The sequence below is a fragment of the Chenopodium album genome, chromosome 8, assembly GCF_948465745.1.
Source record: "Chenopodium album chromosome 8, dcCheAlbu1.1, whole genome shotgun sequence".
NCBI lineage: Eukaryota > Viridiplantae > Streptophyta > Magnoliopsida > Caryophyllales > Amaranthaceae > Chenopodium > Chenopodium album.
In genome coordinates, this window is record NC_137841.1 from 26,907,081 (window position 1) to 26,921,651 (window position 14,571).

Here is a 14,571-nt window from a genome sequence, read left to right on the forward strand (position 1 = left end):
GAAAACAAATTTATAGGTTTAGGGTTTAGATTGATTTTGGCTCCAATACCATGTCAAAATTAGAAAGGTAGATTAGAGTAAATGATTTTCTGTGTTTTGTATTAGCTTATGCACAAAGTATATATACACCCTAAGAAAATAGATTAGGCCTTATAAACATAAATCGGCCCGTAAACTAAATACAATACTAAGTACAATATTAGGGCTTAACAATCATCCACAAGCAATGATAGCTTATCGAAACTTTTGGTCCCCCCCCCCCAAATTTTTGTAAAACTATATTAGGCATAATAAATACACTATTGTATTAAATATTGATATAAAATATTAAATTTCAATTGTTACATATCTGTATATATATTTATTCTGTTCAATCTTGACCTCTTATACTTTTTGCTCCATGATCCGCCACTGTTTAAAGAGATGGGGAAATGGACCTTCCTCCCCAACCTCTTATCCAAACAAGGGGATCGGACATGCTCCCTCCCATAGTCCCATCCACTTCCCTATCTTTAATCTATCTCAGTTTCTTTTATCCGATCAAAGTGTAAGTAATATGGTAAATTAAAAGTGACAATAGGATAGCATGATGATATTAATAGCAACTAATACTTAAATTCATATAGTATTTTTTAGGTTGTTCAACAAAAACAAGTATGGGTAATTAGAAAGCCACAAGGACAGGGGTGAGAATCGATCTCAATCGGGAGGAAAGCTCGAACCATTTGAGTTATCCATCACTCTTAGTTTGATCAAATAAATGTCAAACCAAATAATACAAACACGTATAATATAATATAATGTAGTATACCACTTGGTATTTAAGAGGCACATTGTCCATTATATTATTATATACTAACATTCAAAATTGTACATTAAAAATTTTACATGCTATGCACATATGAACACTCGGATATAAAATAAAACTTATATATCCTGTATTACTAATAAGGAGAAATTATAAAAGAACTCTCCCTTGAAATAATAATTCAAACAAAAGACCTACTAGAGATTGAATGAACTTGTTTCTCATTAACCCTAATAAACTCATATGACCATGCTCCTGCTAATGTCCCAATTAGTGGCCCAACCACATACACCCATAGATCTTTGTAACATCCACTGGCTAATGCTGGCCCTATGGTTCTAACCGGGTTCATTGATCCTCCAGATATAGGCCTGTTAATATAAAATTAAATAAGCAATTAATTAGTATGAAATCCTCACTGCAAAAAATAAGCTCTTTATATATAAATTTAAGTGTTTTTTACAAACATAAATCACCATTTCATATTAGATGTAACATTTATTAAAAGCGGATGCTATTCATTATGTGCGACAAATATATATTTTTTTTCTTAACTTATCATTTCTATCGATTTCACTTTTTTTGGTACTACTATGAGGAGTTCCCACCGCCTTTGGCAAGTGGACTAATCTCCCGTGGCAGTTTGAATGGGTACCTCGATGGGCAGCATCCCTTCCAGCTGGGATTTTTTCCATACCCAAGGCTCGAACCTGAGACCTTGGTTAAGGAGCAAGAGTCCCTTAACCACTCACGCCAACCCCAGTTGGTTCTATCTATTTCTCTTCTTATCACATATACTTCGTATTTATATATTTATCTCATTTTCACAGTCATAAACAAATTTTTTCTAAGAGTTTGTGTTAAAATTTTTATTACACATAATATGAAAACAAAGGTAGTAGAAGAGTAGCTTACCCTGCCAACATTGAACCAATGCAAACTGCAGAACCAACAGCAATTCCAGCTAATTCCCCCACCTAAAAAACAACAATAATAACAAAAAAGTGTTAGTCTCAAATTTCGAAATGAAAAAAAAAAAAAAACAAACAAACGTTTCGTGTTTTTAACTGATTAGGTTATTATTAAATATAATGATTGAAGAATAAAAAAGAAAACATACAGATTTGGAGTCAGTTGCAACGGCTGAAATGACGAACATCATACAAAAAGTAACAACAATCTCCATTATCAAAGCTTGAGGAGTTGTTCCAGAAGGAGTGGTAACGCCTAGTAGTTTTATTGGGTGTAACAAGTATTTCAACGTAAATGCTGCTGATATTGCTCCTGTTATGTGTGCTAATGCATATGCAGGAACCTGTACATGTACACACGTATATATTGCAATTAGTCAATTACATTCCTTTTCGAATTTATGTGTTACTCGTATTATATGTTCCATCTTATTTTCAATTGAGTCCAAAGAAAAAAAAAATAATAATAATAAATTATCGGAGTTCATATAATTACAACTTAATAAATCATCAAAAAAAAAAAAAAAAACAATAAAATGAGTTTTAAAATTTTCGATGGTTGAATCCCTACCTTATAAAAAGTACAAGATTACACTTATGAATAGTGTAATGCCAATTATACCCTCATTAATATGTACAAGGTTTTTTAATGAATAGTGTGTGGACAATTATACCCTCTAAAATATTTAATTATGTACATATTTTCTCTCATCCCTACCTTAATTATAAAAAGTACAAGATTACTTTTATGAATAGTGTAATGTCAATTATACCCTTTACAATGTGTATTTACATATATACCCTCATTAATATGTACAAGGTTTTTTAATGAATAGTGTTTCGACAATTATACCCTCTAAAATATTTAATTATGTAAATATTTTCTCTCATGCATTAATGTTAGTTGTGTTGGACATTTATACCCATAAACAAAGTTGTTTACATATTTTTTGTCATTAATTCTGCCAAAAACTAAATTTGTGATTTTAAGACCAAGCTGAAAGAGCTTCTAGATATGACTAGCTATGCGTACGCATCGCGCGCGTTATGCCCTAGTATCCCTACCTTATAAAAAGTACAAGATTACACTTATGAATAGTGTAATGCCAATTATACCCTCATTAATATGTACAAGGTTTTTTAATGAATAGTGTGTGGACAATTATACCCTCTAAAATATTTAATTATGTACATATTTTCTCTCATCCCTACCTTAATTATAAAAAGTACAAGATTACTTTTATGAATAGTGTAATGTCAATTATACCCTTTACAATGTGTATTTACATATATACCCTCATTAATATGTATAAGGTTTTTTAATGAATAGTGTTTCGACAATTATACCCTCTAAAATATTTAATTATGTAAATATTTTCTCTCATGCATTAATGTTAGTTGTGTTGGACATTTATACCCATAAACAAAGTTGTTTACATATTTTTGTCGTTAATTCTGCCAAAAACTAAATTTGTGATTTTAAGACCAAGCTGAAAGAGCTTTTTGATATGACTAGCTATGCGTGCGCATCGCGCGCGTTATGCCCTAGTATATAAGAAAAGTAGAAACATGACTCAAGACTTTATTAAAGATTACTAATTAAATCCATATAAAACCAAAAATAAAAGCTTAATTAGCTTATTGTTTATTAAGCTAATTTACTTGGAGAATTTTCACAAACTTAATCCAGATTTATGTATTCAACTTTTATTATATTGGTAACATTTATTCAAAATTGTCACAATCAGAATTTGTTGCCAATAAATTCGTGTATATCGTGTCCGAAAATCAAACACGAAGTACTTCATAACCTATATATATATATAAATAGATTCACCTACTTTTGTGACATCAATTTATTACGTAAAATTGGACGTCTTCATGCTTGTAGTATCACATATAATCGATCTACTCACCCTTTATAAAACTCATGATATCTACCATGAATTTAGCTATCACTTTGGTTCCATACATTCAATATACCAATTGGTTGTTAGTGTAGTGGTGATTGGGACTACACTTGGTAGGGAGAACTCGTGTTCGATCTCCCGCAATAACAATCGGGAGGGGACTGAAACCTAACCACCTAAAACTGATCCCCGAATCCGGATTAGCCCAAATGGTAAACCGGATGGAACACCAAAAATATATATATATATATGTAGTATTTTTTGAAATAGGCAAGGAGAAAGCGTTATATTGAATCAGAATATCACACAAGTTAATCTAACTTGAATTAGTGGGCAAAGCCTCTGAATAGTGGTGGGAGGGGTAAGGAAATATTCACCAAAGTGTCCTTAGAGCAACTGTTAGGTTGTGTTGTACAATCCTTACTACTAAACCACATACTACACTCGCTTGTATCACTTTTGACTTTCATGTCGCGTCTTACAATCTTCTCATAAATTACTAAAGTCTAACTGCCACACATTTTTCAGCTAACATAACATTTTAATGCTGTTTAGATAATTGAACACTATTCAGAGGAATTATACATACTCTCGCTTAACTGCATGATTAAGTTAATTGAAGTCTCTGTATATGATTATTATATATCCTCCCTTAATACAAAAAATACGCTTGGAAGTACGTTACTTGTTATGTTAACATTTATAGATAAAATTAGCCAATTATTTAGTATGATTGATAAAGTTATGTACTTCCTCCGTTACGAATTACTCGCAACAAAGGGGTATTATTTGTGAGACATAAAATATTCCTTTGTTGCGAGTAATATGTAACGGAGGGAGTATGTATTTTTGTCAGGAAATTTTTTTGGTATTGTCTAAATTGAAGTAATTATACATCTATTTGTCTAAAAAAAAATATTATACATCAATGTTTGATGTATGATTACTTCAAAATTATAGATACATGATATCACATAAAAAATTGATGCTACCAACAGGTATATGCACACCAACCAATGAGTATAATTGATAAGGAAATTCTCAATTGAGAAACAAAATTTGTTTTTATGGAGACATTTTCGTAAATCAACAAATTTTTCATTATTGTGGGTTCCACTTAAATAAAGTTGTTGGTTTATTTATGAAAATGTCACAGGAGAAACAAACTAGGGTATCCCGTAACTAATTGATATGTTTGCTCCGTACAATTAGTTATTATAGTGACAGACAACATAAAGGTGACTTGTGCTTAAGTGCTTACTGCTTGCTAATGTTTATTATAGTAATACAACTATATCTCAAATTCTCGATCACCCCTTTATTAATACGAAGTATGTTATATTTGGTTATAATTTTAAGTTAGATACGTACATATATATACATTTTTTATGATCACTACTAGAGGCAAGTACCTAGCTACTTTACTGCTTAGTACGGTTGATTTAGAAATAACAAAGCTAACAATACCTGCTTCCAAGGAAAATGCCTAGTGGCAGCGAACGCTATAGTGATGGCCGGGTTCATGTGGGCACCCGAAATATGGCCGACTGCATATATCATAACCGTTACGATCATTCCTCCGGCGAGGGAAGCACCGAGCCTTGTGATCTTATGTTCACTAGTGTCACTTATGGAGGCCACTCCGCATGCCACAAACACCAACATATATGTTGCTATTACTTCAGCTAACAGCTATTTTTGTATACAAACGATAATAAAAAGATTAACAAAAAATGAAAAACAAATTAAAAACGACATAAAAACAAGGTGATCGTATATAGGAAAAAATGGGAAACTAAACGGAAAAAACTGGTGATTATACGTACCTTACGTAAAAATTCATTTGGATAATGTTTATGAAATGAAGAGACGAAAGCATCATATATATTCTGATCATTGCTTGAAGAAGTTGAAGAATTTGATTCCATTTCTATAGAGTAAGAGCACTGAAACAATTACTAGTAGAATTTATAGATTTGGTTAATAATTATTTAATAAAGGGGGAAAAAGATTGGACGAGTTTGTGAAGGTCTATGTGCTCCACAGTATGCTATTTATAGGGAATTTAAGTTGACACAATAAATACTCAAACTATGTAGTAATTCCTAAAAGCACATTCATTTTAATATTGATTCAATTTGACACAATATTACAACTATTTAAGTTTGGATAAGATTGTACCTTCGAATGTTAAGGCTGAGAATGCAATCTCTACTAGAAACATTTTAAGGGTGGGGATTCCTTACCCTTTTCCCTTACTTTCTAATGGTCTAAACCACAATTAGGCCATGTTTTGTTCACCTTAAAAAAATAATATTAAGTAAAAATAATTTTAGTTCAGTAAAAATAATTTCTGTTCAGTAAAATTAATTTCAGTTCAGTAAAAATAATTTCAGTGCAGTAAAAATCAGTAACTCTAAAGAAGAAATATAATATAGAATCAGTAAAAATAATTTCTTTTTTTTGAAAAAAGTCCCAAAGGACACTAAATTTCATTAATATAAGCCATACGACATCTACAATTGACAACGAACGATAATGAAAACGAATTTAACAAAATCAAACAAGAATTAATCGGGGAATGGCTAAGAATCCAAATACATAAATATAACAATTCGGCATATTCTTGATTCATTGTCTCGTACAACTTTTTGAGTGGATCTGTCGTCGCTTCGCAATTTTGTGAGAAAGTCAATTATTGTGCTGATTTCGTAACTCGAATCCGAGCCACAATGAATAGTAGCCCCGCACAACCGGAGACCAAATTAAGCACAAATAAAATCTTGTCTTTCGAAGAAGTACAAAAAACCTTGTCTTTCTAAGGAGATCGAAAAAACCTTGTCTTTCGAAGGAGACAAACCCTTTCTTTCGAGGGAGACATTATTGTAACCTAAAACAAAAAGCTTAAAAGAAAATAAAGATTGGGGCTTTCCACCGGTGAAATCCGATGGAAGCCCCTTTAAAATTGACAATGGAGACTAGGTTTAGGAGAGAGAAGAGATCAGAGAAAAGGAGGCTAGGGTTTTTTTACTATTTGTATTTACCTTGTGGTTATATAGTAAAAATAATTTCAATTCAGCAAAAATAATTTCAGTTCAGTAAAAATAATTTCACTTCAACAAAAATAATTTAAGTTCAGTAAAAATAATTTCAGTTCAGCAAAAATAAGGTGAAGAGAACAGGGCCTTACTTGATCAAAAAAATCGTGAAAATTAAGATTTGGTTAGAATCCTTCTCTTTACCAATAAAATATAAAAGAGAAAATTGTGAGAAAGGACCTTTTAAGTGGTCGAATTTTTGAAAAAGGACCTTTTAAGTTAAAATTTGTGAAAAAGGACCTTTTAAGTTGCATTTTGTTTGTAGAGGGTACTTGGGTGCTCTTGCGTGGTGGTCAACGTCGGAGCTCCGGCGTTGACTATCACGTGACTTATTATTATTTATAAAAATAAAAAAAATCCCCAAATTTCCCTCTTTCCTGACCTAACCCTTTCATTTTCCTCGGGAAAGAGGAAAATTTGGGGGGGTTTTTTTGAGGAAATTTTGGGTTTTTTTTTTTTTTTTTTAAATAATAATAAGTCACATTATAGTCAACGCCGGAGCTCCGGTGTTGACCACCAAGAGCTCCCAAGTACCCTCCACAAAAAAATGCAACTTAAAAGGTCATTTTTCACAAATTTTAACTTACAATGTCCTTTTTCAAAAAGTCGACCACTTAAAAGGTATTTTCTTACAATTTTCTCAATATAAAATTAAAACTTAACACAATATTGCAATACAAAAATAACATAAGCATTAACATTTACTCTATTAAAAATCCTACAAAACTCTCATTTTCCTTTTTGTTTGTCTTATTAAGATTCTTTGATTTAAGGAGAGAAAAAGTTTAATTTGAAGATTAATTCAAAATACTCCCTCCGTTTCACAATGTTAGTCTCATATACTATTTCGGCCGTTTCAAAAAGATCTACCCATATTGAATGTATTCTATTTTTAACTTAATTTTTTTTTGAATTAATTTGTTGTGGTTTGATGACATGACTCTAAGTAATAAGGAAATCTCTATCTTGAATTATGCAATTATGACTTATGATTTCGTAAAACAAAATAAAAAAAATTAAAAAAGGTAAACTAATTATGAATGATTTTGCACTTTAATGTTAGATTCAAATGTTCTTGTTTTCATATTTTTATGTGATTGATTCCATATGAGACTAACATTATGAAACAAGAGAGTAAAGAAAACAAAAATATTCTTCTAGGATCGTGTTAATTGCATACATCTCAATATATAGTCAATACATGTTTATTTTTAAAAAAAAAAAAACGATCAACTTTTATAATATTATACTACCTTCGTTAATTTTTATGTACAATTTTGAAATATTTTATACCTCACAAATAATACCCAAAAGTTGCACATAAAAATTAACAGAGGTAGTAAGTATATGAAGATTAATAATGCTCAAATTTGTGCATAAAAAAGGGTAAGAAAAACATATGAGACAAAAGGAATGAATGAAATTCTTTAGTATGATTCTAAATATTATAATCACATTATTAGGTGATAATTGAATTATAAACAATGACAGTGAAATCATAATCGGGCGTTGTTTTTTTTTTTTTTTTTTTTTGTTTTTGTTTTTTTTTTTTTTTTTTTTTTTTTTTTTTTTTTTTTTGTGGTGTAGAGATAGCGTTAAAGACAAATAATCTAGACGGAATTTGATCCTAGGTCTTCAGTACCACATTACCACCCAACAAATTAAAGGTAGTTGACTATTCACGAAATTATCTTAGGGTATGCTCACATTTAATGAAATGAGCTAAACTGAACTGAACTGAAATGATTAGAGCTGAACTGAACTGAATTAATTAGAGTTGAACTGAACTGAGCTGAAATGAATATTTTATGAGAGAGGGAAATTAGGACCTGAACTGAAGTGAGCTGAACAGAACTGATTGGAGCTCAACTGAACTGAAATGAAATTAAGTTGAAGTGAACATGCCCTTATTATATATGCATAAATACCTTTAACATGTATTGTAAAAAGTTGATGATTATATAACTAATATGTGTATCGAGATGTGCAAGAACAAGTTATGAAGAATGAACATTGTTGAGTACAGCTTAAATCATTATTTAAGATGGTTACCAAAGAACAACAAATGGATTGTGCTTGAGTTCTTTAGGGTGAGCACAAAGAGAAGAATAGTTCCATCCTGAGGGGGAACACAAAGAGATGGAGTCTAAACGTATAAACGTATTGTTAGACTTTGTATGTAGTTCCTAAAAAGAATAAGAAACGGTTCTTTGTAAGGAATTAGCAGCGGTTCCTAAGTAGAAACAAGCAAAGAGAAGTTTCTTTGAAGGAACAAAAGCTTTGGAATGCAATCTTTATTAGAGAAACATAAAGACAAAAAATTAAGAGTATATTTTTCTAGGAGTCATATGTAAGTATGTTGGATAACAGAAATTGTTTGAACAAGCGAAGGAACTAAATTGGAACTTCAGTCTCGGAGGAATTGACCATCTAGAGGGAGCTGAGTGTTGCTAACTAGTCAGTTTCATATGGGTCAGTCTAAATTAAAATTCGTGCATAGGAGGAACATGAGTTTGCACAGCACTAGAAGTCAGTTTTCCACGTTGATAGTTATTGCCTTATCTTTGCCTACTTTTTAAGGTAGTTAGGCCCCGTTCACTTCACCTTATTTTGCTGAATTGCAATTATTTTTACTATATTAAAATTATTTTTGCTGAACTTAAATTATTTTTACTGAATTGAAATTAATTTTACTGAAATAAAATTATTTTTACTGAATTGAAATTTGTTTTAATAATTTTATTTAATGTTTCCTCTTTAAAGTTACTGATTTTTATCAAGTGTTGCCTTGCTTTTATGCTTGTTTGTTGTTATACCTTTATAGATATTGTGTCCTACTTGCATAATAGCTCTCCTCCAAACCAACTTGATGCATTAAGAGCTCGTTGTTCGGACCCGTTTGTGCCCGCCTTGAAGTTTCGGCCATAACAAGCCCTGACCACCCGCACTCTGTCGCCCAAATAAACGAGAGTGTTCATGAGATTCAATTGCCCGCTTGTGTTGCTTCGTGCTCACAAGCCCCTCGGCTAGTGTTCTTGCCGCCAAAAGGCTAGAGCGCGCCGCACATTTTTGGGCCCAAATTCTCGGACCGTGACAGTTAAGATGTACTAAACTGAAATTATTCATACTGAACTAAACTTTTTTTTACTGCATTGCAATTATTTTTATTGAATATTATTTTTGTAAAGTGAAATGAACAAGGTCTTAGTTTTGACTTGGCATTATTTATTTTAAATAGATTTTATTTTAGAAAAAAATTGTTAAAAAAAATCTGTTACACAGGATCAACAAAGGGAAAATCTACCAATGATTGATGATTTAAAGTTACTTCGTATATCTTTTACTCTTACACATGATTAACAATGGGAAAAAAAAACTACCAACGATCGATGGTTTTTGTCATTTATCTTTTACATTTTATTATGTCACAATCAGAAATAAAATAAAAGGAATAGAAATGTCAAATGTGTTACCAATAAATTGGTGTAACACAAGGTTCACAAACTTCATAATCTGTATAAATAGATTCACCTACTTCTAGGATACCAATTAAATTTAGATTCGACATGCCTTTCATACGTTATCATGCATTAACGAACTACTCAAACATCTTTAATTATAACTCACTGTCTACCATGCAAATTCTTATAATTTGTTGATTAAATTTTAATAGTTCTTATACGAAATTCTATTATCTTGTGGTGCATCTTTCACGCAATACATACCATATATTTTATTGGTAGACCAACATTCTGCCCCTCCCCTTCAAGAAAAGCAATATATGTTATCTACTACTAGTGCATAGTATTAGAGGTGTCAATTCGGGTATTCAGATCAGGTTTGATTTAGATTAAGTTAGGTTTCGGTAAAACAAGAGAGACCAACTATTTCTTCTAAGCACGTAGCTTGATGTCGCTTTTCTACAAGCTCCGATTTTTTTAAGTTGCAACTTTAGAATATTTTATATCTTTCAAATAATACCCCAAAGTTACAACTAAAAAAAGTCGGAGGTAGTACTTTATTATCCTCCCTCTACGAAATGACAAGAAGGTTAACATGATAAAAACCATTAAGATACAAAGGAGAGGCCAATTGATTTGGTTGTTTAACTAAATTAATCTACAAATAGTTGTGAACAAGTACAATCAATCAATCATCAATCATCAATCATCAATCATCAATCAATAACTTAATACTAAAACAGACATCTGGAGTGACACGTGTCACATCATGATACTGTTTTTTTCCTCCAAAACTCTTATTCCCTTTTAAACATTTTTTTGTGAATATTTGATGCAATTAATAATATCATTCCAAATCTTTTATATTATCTTTATGACAAAAATATTCTTTTTTATTGGTGTTCACATATCTTCCATACACATTTACCTAAAATGTTAGGCCCTGTTTGATTCACCTTAATTTTGCCGAACTGAAATTATTTTTACTGAAGTGAACTTATTTTTACTGAACTGAACTTAATTTTACTGAACTGAAATTATTTTTACTGAACTTAAATTATTTTTATTGAACTGAAATTATTTTTACTGATTTTCTATTGTAATTCTTCTTTAAGAAAACTGAATTTTACCGAACTGAACTTATATTTACTGAACTGAATTATTTTTACTTAATATTATTTTTTTAAGGTGAAGAGAACAGGGCCTTATTTCAACTCCTTTTAATTTTAATTATATGATAAACAAAGTAATGTTAGATTTTGCCAATAAAGTAATACTCCATAATTAATTGATCTATATTATTGATATCACTTTAAAACATCACTTTTATTTGTCAGATATAATTAATTTATTTAAGAAAAAAAAAATTACACTTGCCGTGCATGGTACGTGGCCTAAGCTAGTGTTCGGCTAAATTAGAGAAAAGTTCTTGAATAAATTCTGTCAAACAAGCAGGCAAATGATTTTCTGATTATCATTGACATTTACATTAGGAATCATCTCTATAGAGGGTAGAAACATTCTTGATATGACATCATTGACAAGTTTCCCAAGAGGCCACAGTGGCGAATCTAGGGGTACATAGAGTTACAGTTGTACCCCCCATCCCGCAGAAAGGAAAAAAAAATTGATAACAGAAGAGACCGCTTGTAAAAATAGGCGGTCTCTTAGGTACTGCTATATAGTTCGCCTTTTTTGTGTAAAATTTAAAAAGACCACCTACTTGAAAAGGGGGTCTCTTAGGTGGGTTTTATTATTTTGTCACGCCAAACTACTACTTTTTATCATATAGACCTAATGGTACAAATAACAGGTCTAGTAGTACTTTTGATAAAAGAGACCTATTGTTATAAATAATAGTTCTCTTAGATAATCTCTTTTTTTTTACTAAAAGAAAAATATATTTTTTAACAGAAATACTCCAAACATATTTAGTTACTCAATTATAATCCTTGTTGTATAGTGTACGCAAATATTAATACAGTAAGCAAAATTATTACGCTCCACATTTTGTAAAAAAAAAAAATTAACTTAATTCCGTACCCCCATTCTCTAAATCTTGGATCCGCCACTGAGAGGCCATGCATGTCTTTTAATACCAAAAGACATCACAATATTTTAGTTATAACTCTTCAATAATCATCAATAACTTAATATTAAAACAGACATCAAAAGTGACACATGTCACTCTCTGGTACCGTTTTTTCCTTCCAAAATCACTATTTTGATTTTTTTTTTTCATTTTACATGACATTTACCGTTTAAACATTGATTACACAAGATTCACAATATATTTACCAAATCAAATTTGATTTTGGTAAATTTAAGTTAGTAAAAAATAAAATAAACATTGTACAATTTTGAATATACATTAAGTCAAAATCTCTTGCATTTTTTAAAAATGGAAAGAATATAAAATTTTATATCATCTTAGTCATAATATACATATCTCCTATATAAGTTAAGATATTTTTAAGATATATAATAAAAATTTATATATATATAAAAAAAAGCTATACACTAAAACAAATATAAAAATGACGACATGTGATTTATAAAAAATAAAAATCAAATTTTGGGAAATTCTCTTTGGTAAACCTGTAGTTTTTAAAATTCTCAGTAGTAAATTGCAAAGAAGTTATTATCCTTGGTAAACTCCAATTAATTAAAATAAGTTATTGGTAACATTAATGGTGGTTATTAGCCATTTTAAGCTTAATCATGGTTAACTAATGACCTAATGACAAATTTAACCCTAATTTTTCCCTAATGACAAGCCTGACTTTACCTCCAAATCGATTTCCCCCTTCTTATATGTCCCTAATCGATTTCTCTTTTTCATATAAACCTTAATTTTCACGATTTCCCCTAATTTCTCTATGCTGACAATGAAGAACAGTCGTTCATCTTCCTCGGTTGAGCCAATCGCCATGGATGATCAGATTGCTTGGGTGAAGCATGTGCGCTGCAATTGTGTTCCCCCAAGTGGTTGCGGTGAAGATTTCAGAGACCATGAAGAACCCTAATTACCATCATTAATGTTACCAATGACTAAATTTAATTAATTGGAGTTACCAAGGATAATAACTTTTTTTTGCAATTTACCACTAAGAATTTTAAAAATACAGGTTTTCCAAAGAGAATTTCCCTTAAATTTTCAATCAAATAGTACATAAGTAACAACCGCTTTATGTTGAATAATGAAGACCTTGATTTAAATTAATTAATAATCTGCTTTCTTTGTACTGATATACCTATTACATGAAAACACAAACTATATACACCACATGTCCTCATCTCTTTCACCATTTGAATTTACTTTATTATAATTTTTTCATGAGAGAAATTTTATAATTCCTTTTGCCTTAACACTCTATCGTTCCCATTCATCTCCAACATTTTAATCCCTTTAACATTCTTCATCAGTTGTATTATTTATTTCTCTATTCAATTCACATACAAGTTATTTTCTTCCCCTACTTCTTAACTTTTATTGAATTGATTGATATTTAATCAATCACTCGTGCAAAAAGTACAATATATTTAAAAACATTCATTGATTTTTCAAGGGACAAAAAATTGTTAACAATTTTTCTTTTTTAATTTTCCTATGCATAACCTGTGCATGTCACTAGCCAAAAGGCTAGTTATAACTAATCAAGTGCGTTCATTATTAATAAAGAATGATAATATATAATTACGAAACTTTAAGCATGTATAGTCGTATAGACACATACGAGTTTATACTATAGACCCACACAGATTTATAACAAACCACAAAGAGAACTATCACAAAAATAGGGACGCATGGGAACGCCACCTAAACCTTGCGCAGGCACGTCATGTGACTTCCAACGTCAATCTCTTAACGTTTATCCCTACCTACCTTATAAAAAGTATAAGAATTATACCCTTCAAAATATGCATTACATGTTTACTCTCATTAATTGTACAAATATTTATTTTACCATCACTAACATTAATTTATTATTTTCCTTTATTAATGTTTAATCGTTCATTGCCCAACTTTTTTATATAACTATTCAGAATAGTGTGCGAACATTCATACCTGTAGACACCTAATAATGTCTCCCGAAAACCAAACCCGATGATGAATAAGATTTCACCGCAATTATTGGTCGGGTTAAGTATTTAATATTTGGAGTGCTTAAATCCATATTCATTCCCAATAAATTTCATAAACTAATCCAATTCCTAGCCCATTTCCCCAAACCATAACATATTTTCCACTTTTCGTGTCCACGTCACAAAACTGAGAGAATCTGATTTTGTGGCCATATAATTTTGATCCAAATGTAATTT

The 14,571-nt window shown here is 30.6% G+C and overlaps 1 protein-coding gene across 1 annotated transcript; it reads right to left on the reverse strand.

Moving 5' to 3' along the window:
- Window positions 1-793: 793 nt before the first annotated feature.
- LOC145641792 (aquaporin NIP2-1-like) lies at window positions 794-5,725 on the reverse strand. Its single transcript, XM_081692752.1, has 5 exons — window positions 5,516-5,725; window positions 5,157-5,381; window positions 1,929-2,123; window positions 1,724-1,785; window positions 794-1,179 (listed from the first exon to the last, which is right to left on the reverse strand). The coding sequence occupies exons 1-5, from the start codon at window positions 5,615-5,617 to the stop codon at window positions 990-992; spliced, it is 774 nt and encodes a 257-aa protein (XP_081548878.1). The 5' UTR covers window positions 5,618-5,725; the 3' UTR covers window positions 794-989.
- Window positions 5,726-14,571: the final 8,846 nt, after the last annotated feature.